The sequence below is a fragment of the Ictalurus punctatus genome, chromosome 23 (assembly GCF_001660625.3).
Source record: "Ictalurus punctatus breed USDA103 chromosome 23, Coco_2.0, whole genome shotgun sequence".
NCBI lineage: Eukaryota > Metazoa > Chordata > Actinopteri > Siluriformes > Ictaluridae > Ictalurus > Ictalurus punctatus.
The window spans coordinates 2,277,501-2,292,559 of NC_030438.2; the positions used below are offsets into that span (position 1 = coordinate 2,277,501).

Here is a 15,059-nt window from a genome sequence, read left to right on the forward strand (position 1 = left end):
TCCGTGTCGATTATCACTCCGAATAATCGCTCATCGCTACTGGCTCAGAAATGTACTATCGGTGCATCTGTGATTTTATTTATATATACACAAACATATACACACACACACACGAAACTGGTTCATAATTCAATTTCACACACCTCTGTGGCTTGCACAAGATAATTAGTCTCGGTGCAGTTTTTAAGAGGCTCTTATCTCTGGAAAATCGTTACAAGTTCTGGCGCGACACTGAGGTGATGAGTGTAATTTTACATAATTGAGTCATCTCAACTGGTGGTCAAGGTGGAGGAGAGATAAAAGTCCAGCACAATTAGCGTTATTATTATTACCGCTCCTTAAATCAGCAGACATTTTATTACACGCCCGGCGTTGACGAGCGACACTGATTGTTGTTTCTTTAACAGGCACTGGTACATGCAGCAGTAATGACTTACACGGAGTTTGACCTGCCGATACTCACATGCGTGGAGGAGGTGCTGGTGAAGGGCGCATGAGCGGGCAGAGACGTGAGGTTCGGCATCGAGGCGCATGGGATCTCGGAGCTGGAGACGGAGAGACTACCTCCGAGCACGGCGCTGGGCAAAGGGCCTGCTACGTCGCTGCTGCTGGGGTACGTCACTGTAACACACACATTTAAAAAAAAGAAAAAGAATAAAGGTTCAGACTCGGTACCCGTTTCGTTCTTTTGTATCCGAGAGGTTAAATCAGCTCACTCTGGTGGAGACCGCCGAAGATCGAACCGACGAGTAGACAACGATGTGTCAAAACGAAGCGTGTAGCGCTGTACGCGGTGCTGGGGTTCAGTCGGATCACCGAGCACGACCCTCGGCCAAGGACGTAGAGTAATAAAACTCAAGAGTCGAGAAAAAAACGCCATAAGAAATGTTTTTTTTTTCAGCCAAACACGATTTAAGCACAAGACCTCAGCGCATTAAACGTGACGACACCACGGGGAACCGAATCGAAGGTGCGGTGTATCTATAGTGACGGTTCGAGAAGGTCGAGAAGTTGTAAAATGTTATTACAGGGGTATAACCAATCGGTTCTCGGATCGCGATCCCCACTTGGACACGGTTACCGTGCTGCGATCTCGACGCCTGGCGCTTTCCCTCCCAACACACCTGATCCGGCGCACAACGTGCTCGCTGACTACCTGGACCGGGTGTGTCGACCGGAGGAAAATCCGGGGGGCGTAACGGCGCGGCTCTATCCGATCGCGTCTCGCACTTTTGTCCCTCTGATGAACTTTGAGCGGTTAGTCTATCCTGGGCCTCTCGTTACAGCAGATACACAGGACACAAAGCAGATCTGCAGCCTGTCCAGACCCCCACCCAAACCCACACACACACACACACACACACACCCTGAGTGTCCATCACTGACCCAGAAAACACTGCTCAGAATCTGATGACTCACTGGGAGCTTTTCAGGCGCGGGGACAGTGGGGGTTATTTACATTCATGCGCAGCGCATCACTGTTTGTCGCCGGCGTTGTTTTATCGATACTCTCCATCTCTCTCTCTCTCTCACTCCCCCACCCCCCAAATCTGGAATGATTCCCGCGGATGGCCGAGGCTGACCCCTGCCGCGGCGAGAGGGGCCCCTCAACCCACAAAAGACTGAATGGCTTGCGGGCAGTGAACATTCACTACAGGAACAAGGGCGCATTGTTAGGCGCAGAGCGAGCACGTGAATGTGTTTACAGCGCCGAGCGACAAAATCCATTCGATAGAAAATAAACACACACACACACACACACACGCATATATATATATATATATATATATATTAAAAAAAAACTCTCCCCGGTCTCAATATTACGACTCGGCGTATAAACACAGCCGCGTGACTGATACTTTATCATGGGTTTTGGCGTCGTCGTACCGTACGGAGAAATATTTACTACAATCCAATCCATAGGTTTTGGTTGGAACTAAAAGTGTTATGAAAGAATTACCTGAAAAATGCCATTCACACACACACACACACACACACACACATATAAACAAACAGTTATAAAATAACGAAGCAACACTGCTGGGAAAATATAAATGACTCAGTCCGATTTCATTCTGAAATGCTGGAGGTGGTTCGCGGTGTCCCGGTTTATTCATGCAGCACTACTCACTCGTTTATTCACAACGTGATCCTAAACCGAGAGTTCATCCCGTAACCAGGGTTCAGTAAATCTACTTGACCTTCCTCGCTAATCAAAACGTTCATATCCGAACAGCAAAGTTCCTCGCAGGACGTTTTCAATTAAGCCGAGTCACCGCAGAGACGACGAGCGCCGCGGTTCATTTCAGGACGTCCTGCTGACGCGCACTCTTGTGCACTGCAATTAAAAAAAACAACAACAACAACTTTATCACGCGAGTGCGTTCTCAGTGAACGACACGGACAAACAAATAAAAGGAAATTAAAACAAAACGAAATGAAAAAAAGAAAGAAAAAAAAAAACAGAAAAAAAACACACACACACACACACACACCCCCTACAGCTAGCGTTATTGCTGCTCTTTGAGTATGAAAGTCTCGCTGTACGGTCACGAAGCTGCGCTCCCGACGCGGGGAGGTTACAAATCACCAGCGCGTATCGCAACAAACGCCAGACGAGTTTCAGCGAGCTAGTGACCGAGTCCAACGACAACTGGCTAGTGGGATTTTATATTAAAAAAAATAAAAATAATAATAATAAAAAAAAAAGTTTGGAGACTGAAACGTTTCTCATGATCTATTTATCATCACAACGCAATTCCTATAGTTATACTGGTGTTCTTACAGAGTTTTGATGATGATATTATTATTCTAAAATATGGGGGGGGGATAAATAAAGAATGAGTGTGCCTAAACTTCTGACCGGTAGAGTATATACTATGACAAAGTAAAAGAAGAGTAACCGTGGAAACCAAATGGAACATAATGTACGATAACAGTCTTGACGTGTTGAAAACACTGAGGAACGTGACCGCGAGGCGGACGTCCGTCCGTGTCTTCTGCGTGAATGATAACGGTGGGGAAAAAACCCCGACAGATCGACCGAACAGATCGCATTATGAAAAGAGAGTCGCTCGGAAACGAAGACGCGCGGCATCCTCGGCGATGGAGCGACACGAGGGGAAAAGCCATAATTCCAAGCGCACGGAATCAAATTCGGCTCATCCGAGTCACGCCGGGATCTCGGGCGGCCTTTCGTCACGCTCCGAGCTTCACTCGGAGATTTTTATTTTTTTTTTAAATCTACGAAAAACCTAGATGACGTATTAATGATTAAATCGATCTCAATCTGAAAAGGGGGGGGGGGGGGGGGGGGGTAACATTTCGACAAAGGTCAATCAAAGGACACTTCCATTACAGCTTACAAGACACGCGTGGCAAAAGGAAGCAAGGACACGACGCGCGCTATCTGCTCGGGATCGAACCGGGCAATCAATCGTGACTTTAGATCTCCCGCAAAGCCTTTTATCAAATCAGAAGAGAGAAAGAAAATTTCAAATTAGATTAACTGGCTTTGTTAAGTCGGGCTCCCATGCCCCCCGGTGCACGGAATCCATGCAGGTTCAGAGAGAGGTTAATGACGAGGGCCAGGGCCTGATAAGGAGCCTCACAACTTGCTTTCAGTCCACACACACACACACACCCCCACACACACGATTTACAATCTTCAGCCCTATCTGGCGAGGAAGTGTCTCTGGGTGATGTCAGGGAAAACATTTCTACACGTTTCCTCCGACAGGTCTGTGCAGCGGTTAAATCACCACGCCACGAGCGGCTTTCCCCCTCCCCCTACGAAACTGGTCGTGTGTCATACACTTCTCAGCATCTATTGTTATATGATGAAGGAACGGACGGCGACGCAACTGCACATTCATCTATTCCTGGAAAAGGAAACGGTGCACGATATCCGCGTGCGCGGATAGAAACGCGGGCCTGGGGGAGGCTGCGACGCCGAGTCTGTGATTCAGATAAATTAAGCAGCACTGGGGGCTTCCCCCAAAAACCTTATTTTTTCCCCCCTTCCTTCTCCTCAAAGCAAGAGATCACCGACAAGTCTACACGGACGGTCCGACGGACGGTCCAAATCATTTCGTTTTTTGGAAGGCTGGGTCCTTTTATACCCGGCTGACGCGAGCTCCCCGCCGCCAGAGTGCGAGCTTTCGTAATGCTTGGAGGAGCTGGAGGCGGGGGCGGAGCCTGAGCTTTGGGGGAGGGGCACGAGAGAGCTGAAGGTGTTTAGGGCCACCATTCCATCAGAGGGTCCACCCTCGGCCCCGCCCTTTTCAAATCAAACGTTTTTTTTTTTTTTTTTTTTTTTTTTTTTAAATAAACAAATACCATAGCGACCGCCATCAACCCGATCGCTGTAGCGGCGATATCTCGGAGAAGTGCCTCGGGTAATCGTTCATCACGGTGTGGATATCATACCGATATATCGTCCGGCACGGACGTTTTTAACGCCGAGGCGTGATACTCCGGAACATCCGAGCGACGCGTCCTTGATGAGGAGAACCTGCTGAGCATTTCAGAGCGCAGACGCTGGAGACTAAAAATCTCCTTCACGACACTTCACCGTATCCATAGCGATGATTCCACTCCAGGCTGCGAATTTAAACTTGCGAGGAAAAAAACAAACAAAAACAAAAAACAAACGCGTTATTTTCCGGGACTTTTCTGAGCCCGTTACACAATCGCCCGATCTGTCGACGCAAAGTCACGTGACTTCTTTTTTGGATGAGCGTCGAACAATTTATTCAGTAAACGCGTTTCCATCGTGGTTTATGCGCGTGCCTTCTAATCAAATACTTTATTTATTTACTTATTTTTAAAAAAAAGAGGTTTTTATTCTTTTTTTTTTCCCCTGAAGATCCGCCTCAGTCGAGCGCATACGTTTTTGTTTTTTTTTCTTTTTAAATGCGCGTTTTGAAGATTTTATTCGCGTCTGCTGTTTCCCTACGGCGTTTTTTTCGGTAATTCTGCGGCACTATGGTACAAACAGTCATTGAAACGTTATTCCTCGATCGTGACGCTTCTGCACCACCATGGTTTCCAAACTTTGAAACATATCCAATAAATACACCCCGTATCCAATAAACACGCCCGTGTTGCTTTGTCCAGAAGCACGACTGCAAGACCACGGAGGGCCGCAAGACGCTGCCGAATCTGCATTACCCTCAGCACTGTGCGTGTTATTATCGTCATAGATCAGAACCGATTACTGGTGCATGCAAAGAGCACGCCACCTTACGTCTGGACCTCTAGCCGCCTTCTATAGAGGCTGATTGTGTGCCAGAGGCAATGCAATCTAACATGTGTGCATCTGACTCGGGTGTGCTGGAGCTTTAAACGGTGCACATGCAGGGAGGGAGGGAAAAAAAAAAAAGGAAGGTAATGAACCCGGCCGCCATCAAACTCCTTACATCACACACTGTTTTATAAGCACAAATCCCCCTGTGCCCCCCACCTTCACTCAAACAGCACCCCGTAAAGTCTTCAACCTCAAACCCCGGCGAATGAATGTTTGCCTTTAATAACGGCCCCCGTTGTTCTGCCTGATAAAACCGCCATGTGCCGGGTTGGGAGGCCGAGACAGATGAGGAGCGGCGCTGCATTAGCGCTGGCTAAATATTTACAGTGCAGCCAGAGGGCAGCAACAGGTGAAGGGCTGATGAGGGGGTAGGACAGGGGTGTGCGGGGAGAGAGAGAGAGAGAGAGAGAGAGAGAGAGAGAGAGAGAGCGGGATGATGAGGGCGGCCCCAGAAGAGAAAAAAAAAAAGAAAAGAAAAAAAAAAGAAAAAAAAAAAAAAGAGGGAAGACACTCAGCGCTCAGACGTTCACATTCACATCGGAGAATACATGGTGTGCAGACCAGTTGCCAAGCAACAGCAACAGCGTGCGTGCATGGGTGTGTGAGTGCATGCGAGAGAGAGAGAGAGAGAGAGAGAGAGAGAGAGAGAGAGAGAGAGATAGAGGGGGGTGTTTGGTGGGTTCTTAAGTGCCTGAGTGAGTGTGTGGCCAAGATGGACAGGGTGAGAGCCAGCAGATTTCCAACATGTGTGTGTAAAGGGAGGAAGGTGTATACACAACCGTATACACACACACACACATACATATTTTTTATATATTTATATATATATATATATATATATATATATATATATATATATATATATATATATATATATATATATATATATATATATGTATATGTGTGTGTGTGTGTGTGTGTGTGTATATATATATATATGTGTGTGTATATATATATATATATATATATATATATATATATATATTTATTTATTTATTTAAAAAAAGAGTGAGAGAGACAACACAGAGAGAGAGAGAGAGAGAGAGAGAGAGAGAGAGAGAGAGAGACAAGAGCACACACACACACACACACACACGCACGCAAACATGCATACACAGACACAAACAGACATGCAGGCACACACAGTGAACACCCAAAAAAGACAGACACACACACACACACACACACACACACACACACACACACACAGATGTGCAGGTTCTCGAAGGAACACACAAGTAAGTACACTTCGAGACGCACGGCCCTGCACCGCAAAGCGCGTACACGCGGAGATGAACCTGCAGACGCGCAGTCACACGAGCGCTGAGTGCTCGGGCCGTTCCTAATGACCGCGTTAAGCAGCTAAGTGAACTTGGCTGAAGTGTACTCGCCAGTCTCGAGCTGAAAGAGCCAAAAAATAACAAGGAACAAATCAGAGCTGAACTAATTGCCTGTTCTGGGGCACTCTGGCATCTCTATGGAGATCGAGCAGCTGAGCTCTCTCTTGCTCGCGCTCTCTCTCTCACACACACACACACACACACACACACACACACACACACACACACAGAGACCAACCAGCGGTTCCATCCACTTTTCTCCTAATGGCCTCCATCAGAACCCGTATCAAACACAGCACAAACTAATTGCAACAGCTTTCGCTAAATACCTGCAGGAACACGGCAGTCTACTCCGTTCTTCTGCTGTTCACATGGAAGGCCAAACCCGATCGCCGTTTGTTTTGTTTTTTTAAATCGGACTTTTTTGACCGGGCGTTTGCATTGCAAATGACGATGAAAAGCTGATTCGCGCTGCGGCCACAATTAGTCGTCATGGAAGCGGTGCGGTGTCGGGCGTGGGGCGGGCCAAACGCCGCGAGACTTCGTGAGACGAGTGAGTCATAGCAGGACATGGGATCTTAAACATCCGTCAATTTTCCATCACTGGGTCTCGGTGCAGCCTGGAGCCTATCCCAGGGAACTCGGGGACACTCTGGACAGGGTGCCAACTAGGGCTGTCAAAAGTACCGGTACCTAGGTACCAAGTCGGTACTAAAAAGAAAAAAAGTTGACGGTACCAGATTTTCCTAAGTGCCGGGTTAACCCGGTACTGACGGGCTGCCCGACACACGGCCGGTCGGGAACTTTTCACTGGGCAGCCAAAGCAGCAGCAGCTCCGCCGGTCGCCACGGCTGCGTCCGAAACCGCACACTTACCTACTATATAGTAGGCGGAATACATGTATTTCTCTCAGACGCGCGTTTTCCACATCCGGTGCTATTACCGCGAAGTGCGTAAAAGCCGCGCCCCCAACCCTGGACGACCTGAACCGTTCGGATATAATGGGTTACATCCTTGAAAACATAGACATACAAATACAAATACTACTCGGGATGCATGAGATAATACGACGCTACGACAAAACAAGCAAGCACTCCAAACAAGTTGTATGGAAAATATTAATCCTGTAAGCACAGTGCCCCCTTAAAACATTTCACTTTTAACACAATGTCATTAGAACAACTGGAATTCACACACACACACACACACACACACACACACACACACACACACACACGTCAGTCATGGATATTTTTCAGGCTTACCTGTCGCCGCAGGTGGAGAGCTCACGGTGAGACTCTGTAAACTCCCGTTCCTGAGCAAAGAAGGGGATTTCTGATTGGTCAGGCTACTCGTTCCGGCTCCGCCCACCGTCGCATTACTGCTGCTGATGCTAGCGCTGCTATTTCTACCCGCAATGGAGGAAGAGGAAGGCGATAGCGAGGACGAAGTAGGCAGAGTTGTGCCGCTAATCTCCGTCCCGTCTGGAGTTTTGCTCTCCTGAGTGGTGGTAAAGCAGGGCCCGTAGCGGTTCCGCCAGTTCCCTCTCTTCTTCTTCTTCACTCCTTCCTCTCCGGTGGACGAGGACGAGGCTGCAGAGGAAGAGGAGGATGACGAGGAAGGCTGGGTCCTTTTATACCCGGCTGACGCGAGCTCCCCGCCGCCAGAGTGCGAGCTTTCGTAATGCTTGGAGGAGCTGGAGGCGGGGGCGGAGCCTGAGCTTTGGGGGAGGGGCACGAGAGAGCTGAAGGTGTTTAGGGCCACCATTCCATCAGAGGGTCCACCCTCGGCCCCGCCCTTTACGAGGCGACCGAATGAGGACTGAGTGTACGTGTCGCCGCCCCTCAGGTTCGACTCGGTGAAGCTGATGAAGTCGGAGCTGGCCTGAACCACCGAGCTGCTGGAGGACGTCTTGCTGCTCCCACCGGCCAACATCAGACCTGAGAAGGAGCGAGAGTCATTTCACTCGGCATGCGGATGTCGAAAAACAACAAACACGTGAACAAATTTCAGGTTTTATTTGTCTGGGTGACCCAGCGAATAAAAACTTTTTCACATACTCCGAGTTTCCATTCGGCCGTGCACACCACACACACACACACACACACACACACGTGTTCAGCCTCACACCAGATTACAATAGCAGCAGCCAGTCAGACGACGGTCTTATCTCTCTCTCTCTCTATCACACGCACGCGCACACACCACTCACTACCCTGGCCTTCATCCAGCCATGTCATAACACACTCAGTCGACCGTCTCACACACACACACACACACACACACACACGCCATCCTCATGACTCACTGTTTCTGCGTTTCCTTTAGCAGGAGGGAACGGAAGACTACACGATGCAATCATGTCTCACTTCAAAACAATTAGATGAAAAGAAGAGGGTTAGGCGTTGACGTTGTAGGTTTGGTGGATTAGCATTAGCATAGCGGCGTGACGCACCCGTGGAATAGGAGTCTCGGTTATATTACCGTTACAGACCCTTTATATCACCTTGTAATTCTGATCGTTACGAGTCCTGGCTCGTAAAAACTACAGTCTAACATATTTACCGTCGTAAAACTTTATGAAAAGCTCGAACGTGACGTGCGACCTGCCGTCTTGCATCATTTAAACCGGGTCTGGTCGAACACGCCCTCCTGCTATTCTCTACTGGAAAGAAAAAAAAGAGGAGTTTCTCCGAGAATCGTTAGACTGTGAATTCACATTAGAACGTAACCTGATGAACACACACTCGCTGAGCACTTTATTAGGAACACCCGTACGTCTATACATTCACGCAATTATCTAAATCAGCCAATCGTGTGGCGGCGGTGTAAAGCAGATACGGGCCAGCAGCTTTCATGTAATGCTCGCGTCAACCATCAGAATGGGGGGAAAGTTGATCAATGATTTTGACTGTGGCATGATGCGGATCTCCTGAGATTTCCACACACACACGCACACATCCACCAGTCTCTATAGTCGACTCAGAATGGCGCGATAAAGGGGGGGGAAAAACCCACCCAGTCGAGCGGCAGTCCTGCAGACGGAAACGCCTCGTCGAGGCGAGAGATCAGCGGATGATGGCCTGACCGGTTCGAGCTGACAGACAGGATACGGTAACTCGGATAACCACTCTGTACGATCGTGTTCAGCAGGGAAGCATCTCAGAATGCACAACACGTCGAATCTTGAGGTGGATGGGCTACAACGGCAGAGGACCGTGTTGCGTCCAGAAAGAACAGAAAGCGGACGCTGTAGTGGGCACAGGGTCATCGAAACTGGACAGTCGAAGGCTGAAAAACATAGCCTAGTCTGATGAATCTCGATTTCTGCTGAGGCACACAGACGGTACGGTCAGAATTTGGTGTCAAGAGCATGGACCCAACCTGCCCTGCGTCAACGATCCGGGCTGGTGGAGGTAGTGTGATGGTGTGGGGAATGTTTTCTTGGTACACTTTGAGCCTGTTAATACCGATCGATCGATCATCGTTTGAATGCCACAACATATCTGAGTATCGTTGCTGACCATGTGCATCCCTTCCTGTCCCCAACGTATCATCTTCTAATGGCAACGTCCAGCATGATAAAGCACCGTGTCTCAAAGTGCTTTCGTGAACACGACGATGAGTTCAGTGTTCTTCCGTGGCCTTCCTGGTCACCGGATCTGAATCCAGTAGAACGCCTTCGGGACGTGGTAGAACGGGAGATTCGCAGCGTGACGTGGACGTGAACCTGGAAAAATCTGCAGGAATTGTGTGACGCCATCATGTCAACATGGACCAGAAACTCAAAGGAATGTTCCCAACATCTTGTGGAACCCATACAACAAAGAACTGAGCCGAAGGGAGGCCCTACCGCCTACCTAGTATACTAATATAGTGTACTTAAGAAAGTACTCGGTGAGCGGATATTTTGTGACGGGACACGTACGCGCAACGCAAACAAGAGAGCACGGCTGCGTCCCAAACCGCGTACTTACCTACTACAGTACATAGTAGGAAGTGAAATACGGGTATTTAGGTAAGCACGCGGTTCGGGACGCAGCCCAGGTCATCTATTTGCACGTACAGCGCGAGAAATAATTAACCGCGCCTGAAGCGTTCGTAAAATTAAAAATGAAACAAATCTGTACACGGTATCACAACGAAGACCAACTGTACGTCGATACGTGAAATTCTGGAGGGAACGTCGGAACGGCGTGACGTGGGGACGTCATGACGTGTGCCGTTAATCCACATATGTTCTATAACACGTAAAACGGGACCGTGGAAGGAATATTCTAAACGCGACTCATGTAAACACCTTAATCGGAATACTGTCTTATTCGGAATAAGATCACTGCTGTCCGTGTGAACGCAGTCAGTGTTGCTTTCTTTAACTGTGCATAATAAACCCAAACCGAGCCTCACCTTGCTGAAAGGGGCTTGTCGAGGACGGGACGGTGGACGATGTGGCGATGGTGACGACGGGGCCGTGAGATTTGCTCGGGTTCGACTTGCGACCCCGCGACCCCGAGTTGGAGCTCAAGTGGCTGCTCGATTTCTTGCTCTTCCCCTCTGAGCTCTTGCTCTCCCTCTCAGAAGAGCCTCCATCTTTGGAGCTCGCGCTGGAGTGAGACGGCACTTCCTGGAAGTTGGCGTTGGTGAAACGCGCGCCACCGTCATCCATTCGCTTTTGGGACGAGGAGATGGAGGAGACGCTCCCTCCGCTGCTGCTGCTGTAGCTCTGAGGACGGACACAAACGAAAACAAACAGAACAAAAACAAATGGAAAATGTACTAACGTGATCAGTTTGTTGAAGAGCTCCTACTGAACCTATACGCTTCTATATAGACCGGGCGTTAGGAAATACATCATGATTCATCCTCACCGCACTACTTTTTTTTTTTTAAAGTGTCGCTGGGTTAGCAGGGGCGGAGCTTAAGTTAGCCAAACACAAACGGGATCGTGTGATATCACTAGCTGCTTTACACCTTTCCAGCTTGATATTGTGCTTAGCCTAAACTGATCGGTGCAATTACACTATGTCATACATTCACAGAAATAAAGGTACCAAACTGTACTATACCTAGTCGCTGGTACGCCTTTGTACCTTTAGTATGTATCCATCACCTGTGGTGATCGGACATTAAATTAAGCACCTAGCCAAGTTTGGCACCATGTTAGATAACTGTGTAAATTATAACCACTTTCTACGAATCAGTAGCCGGCGGGTCTGAGGATAAACATTCAACCCGAGCTATTGATGCTATTCACGCCAGAGTACCGGACCGGTCGCTCGGACCCGGTCCGTCCAGGGTCACTTAAACTTAAAGACGGCGTTCAAGCGATGCGCCGGCCGACGAAAGCTATTTTTCATGCCATCGGCCGATAGTGTAAAAACATCTGACGATCGGGGCCGGTTACATCCTGTCAATCAAAAGAGGGCGGGAAAACACACGGCGTTCGTGCAGCGTGTGAAGATGTCGTCTCTTGTGTGGAATGATGACAAAACTGCAGTTTATCATCTCGGCACCGCTAAAATGTTACACACCAGTGAAGCGGGAGTTTCGGCGGTGAGTCTAATCCCCCCCGCCCCCCGCCCCCCCCGCCCGCCCTTGCACTGAAGTGCCAGTACACCGTTAACAGATTTAAATGAAGAGGAGTTGACAAAAAAAAGTATATATGGAACAAAAAAAATATATTTGTACAGTAGTATATTTCATATCCAGTTAATGTTAATATATATATATATATATAAATAAAAGTTGATAATATATATGTCCAGTTTGATGTTCGATGATGAAATAGAAATGTTTTTGTTTGTGGTGAGTGACTGTGAGACTTTTTTTAGAATTCAGTCCATGTTAATATGAATGAATATCATTCAATAAGTGAATAATCTTACTTTACTCTTCAGAATTGAGTTCGTGTGTTGATGTTAATTAGAGTGAAGAGTTTTCCGCCGATGAGACCAGTTACTCTCAAACAACTTGCTGAAATGGCGAGAATAACGCTTTTAATTGCATTTCCTTCAGAATTCTTCTAATTTAATTATGATTAATTTACAGGAAGGCGTAGAAGGCTAGGTATTTAGGAATGGCAACTCGGGCATACTCACAACAGCCGTGTATACAGGAATATTCCGACGCCTGTACGCATGTAGACGTCACATTCGGAATACGGCCGCACCCCGAATACGGAGCTTAAACGGAATTTGACGTGCATGTAAACGTCGTGGCGGTTTCGCCTTGAGCCCTCGGCTCCTCGGCGCGTGGAATAGACTTTGCTCAAACTGTTTGTGTTTTTTTTTTTTACTTTGTCTTACTCGTCATACTGCATGAGGTGTTCCCCGTGAAACCTTGGCTGAATTCTAGAGACAGGTTGTACGATGATGTGTTAGATTAGATGATAAAGATGCTCTGCGATAAGCAATCAACCTGAGATTCAACCGAATGAGCACGCTCTGCCAACGTCTTCGATCGGCGCGATCTGAGCGTGTGCAGAAAACAGGGCAATCACAAGGCGATGATGATTTTTTTTTTTTTAAAAAGTCATGACCAAAGAGGTCTTTTATGATGGTCGATTCCGGTCGTCGACTGCAACATCGGGCTGAAAACCCAGAGTGAAAACCTACGGAGTTCGATTTGTGCCACAAGAATTGAAGGGAACTCTTCAAGAAATGAACAAAAATATACAATGAGAAAGAAGAAAGAAAAAACAAAACAAAACACAACAACTCTGAATCTGAAAAACGATTCATATCGGGTCTTCTAAGCGGCCTTTTTCGCTAATCGTGGTTTACGAATGTGCCGCAAGTTTACGTTCGCCGTCCTGGCGCAGACCTCTCGTGTGGGCGGGGCTTAACAGCGATTTACTCTCATTGGCTAGTGAGATTTGGATCGACGGCTGGAGTGTGATGGCGCCGCCGCCGCTCCGTACCGCTCCCGAGAGCTCATCTCGAAAAGACCGTCGTACGAGACTACCCATACTTCAAAAATCGATTACGAACCGATATTCAATTCAATTTTATCTGTGTCGCGCTTTTAACAACGGACGTCGTCTCAAAGCGGCTTTGCAGAAACGTATAAACACAGGATGGAGATTTTAAGCGTGTGGATTTATCCCTATTGGGCTAGCCGGTGGCGGCGGTGGCGAGGGAAAACTCCCCGAGACGTTAAGAGGAAGAAACCTTGAGAGGAACCGGACTCGGAAGGGAACCCGTCCTCATCTGGGTCACGAGAGCGCAAAATCGCATCATATCCCGATTAAGTGAGTCATTTCCACTACGAAGTACAAACACTGTAACTCTACAGAGAACGGCTTCCAGAACGCTCTCCAAAATTCACAACAACATCTATACTTCCTGGTCAGGGAACTATCGATCCAAACCTCGCTAGCCAATGAGAGTAAATCGCTGTTAAGCCCCGCCCACACGAGAGGTTTGCACCAGGACGGCGAACTTTAAGAGCGCTGTTCATCAGAAGGCCGCCGAGTTCGTCGTTTTCAGCTTCAGAGTGTTTTCTCCCCTCACGTTGTATAGCTTTCGCTCGTTTCCTGAAAAGTTACGTTCAATACTTTTGGAACAAATTTAATTCCATATAAACCCGGCTTCGGATAAAAGCTGCTGCCGGATAGATCAATGCAATAGAAATAGAAACGAAATCAAGATTGGATCTTTAGGGGGGGGGGGGGGGGGGGATTCTTTAATGAAGTTAATCTTCTTGTTACATACGTAAATATAAATCGAAATCGCTTTAATCCCAAGACATTTCCGAGTGAGCCCGATACGGACAGCTGAGCGGTCCGGTTTTAACCTCTGAGGCGCCACGGACACGCCTTCTCTCTTAAATACATCGAAATGAAAAAAAAGTAAAAACAGGAAGGAAGAATCTGATGTGTGGCCTCACCTTCTCTGACGTAACCATCAAGGCGGGAACGAGGGAAGGCGAGAGCTCGAGGGACTTTTTGTGTTTGGGTTTGTGACGGTCTCGCTCTTTGTGTTTCTGCAGGGATGGAGGAAGAACACAAGGAACAAGGACCTTTAATCCATCACAGAATCAAGGGTGGCTGTGTCAGTGCCAGTCAAAAAGAAAGAACAGAAAAGATAAAATGTGTAGAATCTATAAAGGCGCTTGAAGGGAGCATAAGGAGGTGAGAACACTCAGACGGACGTGCTTCAGGCGGGACGAGTCCATACTCTGCATGCACTTGGCCTGGAGAGGAACCTGTTCCACGACAGCAGATGGAGAGGTTTAATGATGAACAAGACAAATTATTTGATTCCTTCAGGACGTGCGAGGCTTCACCCTATTTCAGCCTAAACGCGGACCGCCGCGGCTCAATTTACACCCCGGCTCGCCGGCGCGCGCTCTAGGGCTCCATTTTCGCCCCGGGAGGAGGAGCGAGAACGAATTTACACCTCCTGCTCCAG

The 15,059-nt window shown here is 48.0% G+C and overlaps 1 protein-coding gene and 1 long non-coding RNA gene across 11 annotated transcripts in view; one reads left to right on the plus strand and one right to left on the minus strand.

The window, feature by feature from the left end:
- LOC128629005 (uncharacterized) overlaps positions 1-659 on the plus strand; it is an 844-nt gene extending 185 nt beyond the window's left edge. Inside the window, exon 2 of the long non-coding RNA XR_008393323.1 lies at positions 408-659. This is a non-coding gene — a long non-coding RNA (uncharacterized LOC128629005). The remainder of the gene's footprint in view (positions 1-407) is intronic.
- mllt10 (MLLT10 histone lysine methyltransferase DOT1L cofactor) overlaps positions 1-15,059 on the minus strand; it is a 75,866-nt gene that overhangs the window by 26,869 nt on the left and 33,938 nt on the right. For 8 of the 10 annotated variants that reach the window (XM_017453101.3, XM_017453105.3, XM_047150226.2 and 5 more), the window contains 4 exons: positions 14,536-14,631; positions 11,056-11,371; positions 7,914-8,588; positions 464-621 (listed from right to left, as the gene is read on the minus strand). In XM_017453101.3, coding sequence (XP_017308590.1) covers positions 464-621; positions 7,914-8,588; positions 11,056-11,371; positions 14,536-14,631 — 1,245 coding nt within the window. The remainder of the gene's footprint in view (positions 1-463; positions 622-7,913; positions 8,589-11,055; positions 11,372-14,535; positions 14,632-15,059) is intronic. The other 2 variants (XM_017453100.3, XM_017453102.3) reach the window with 1 other exon arrangement.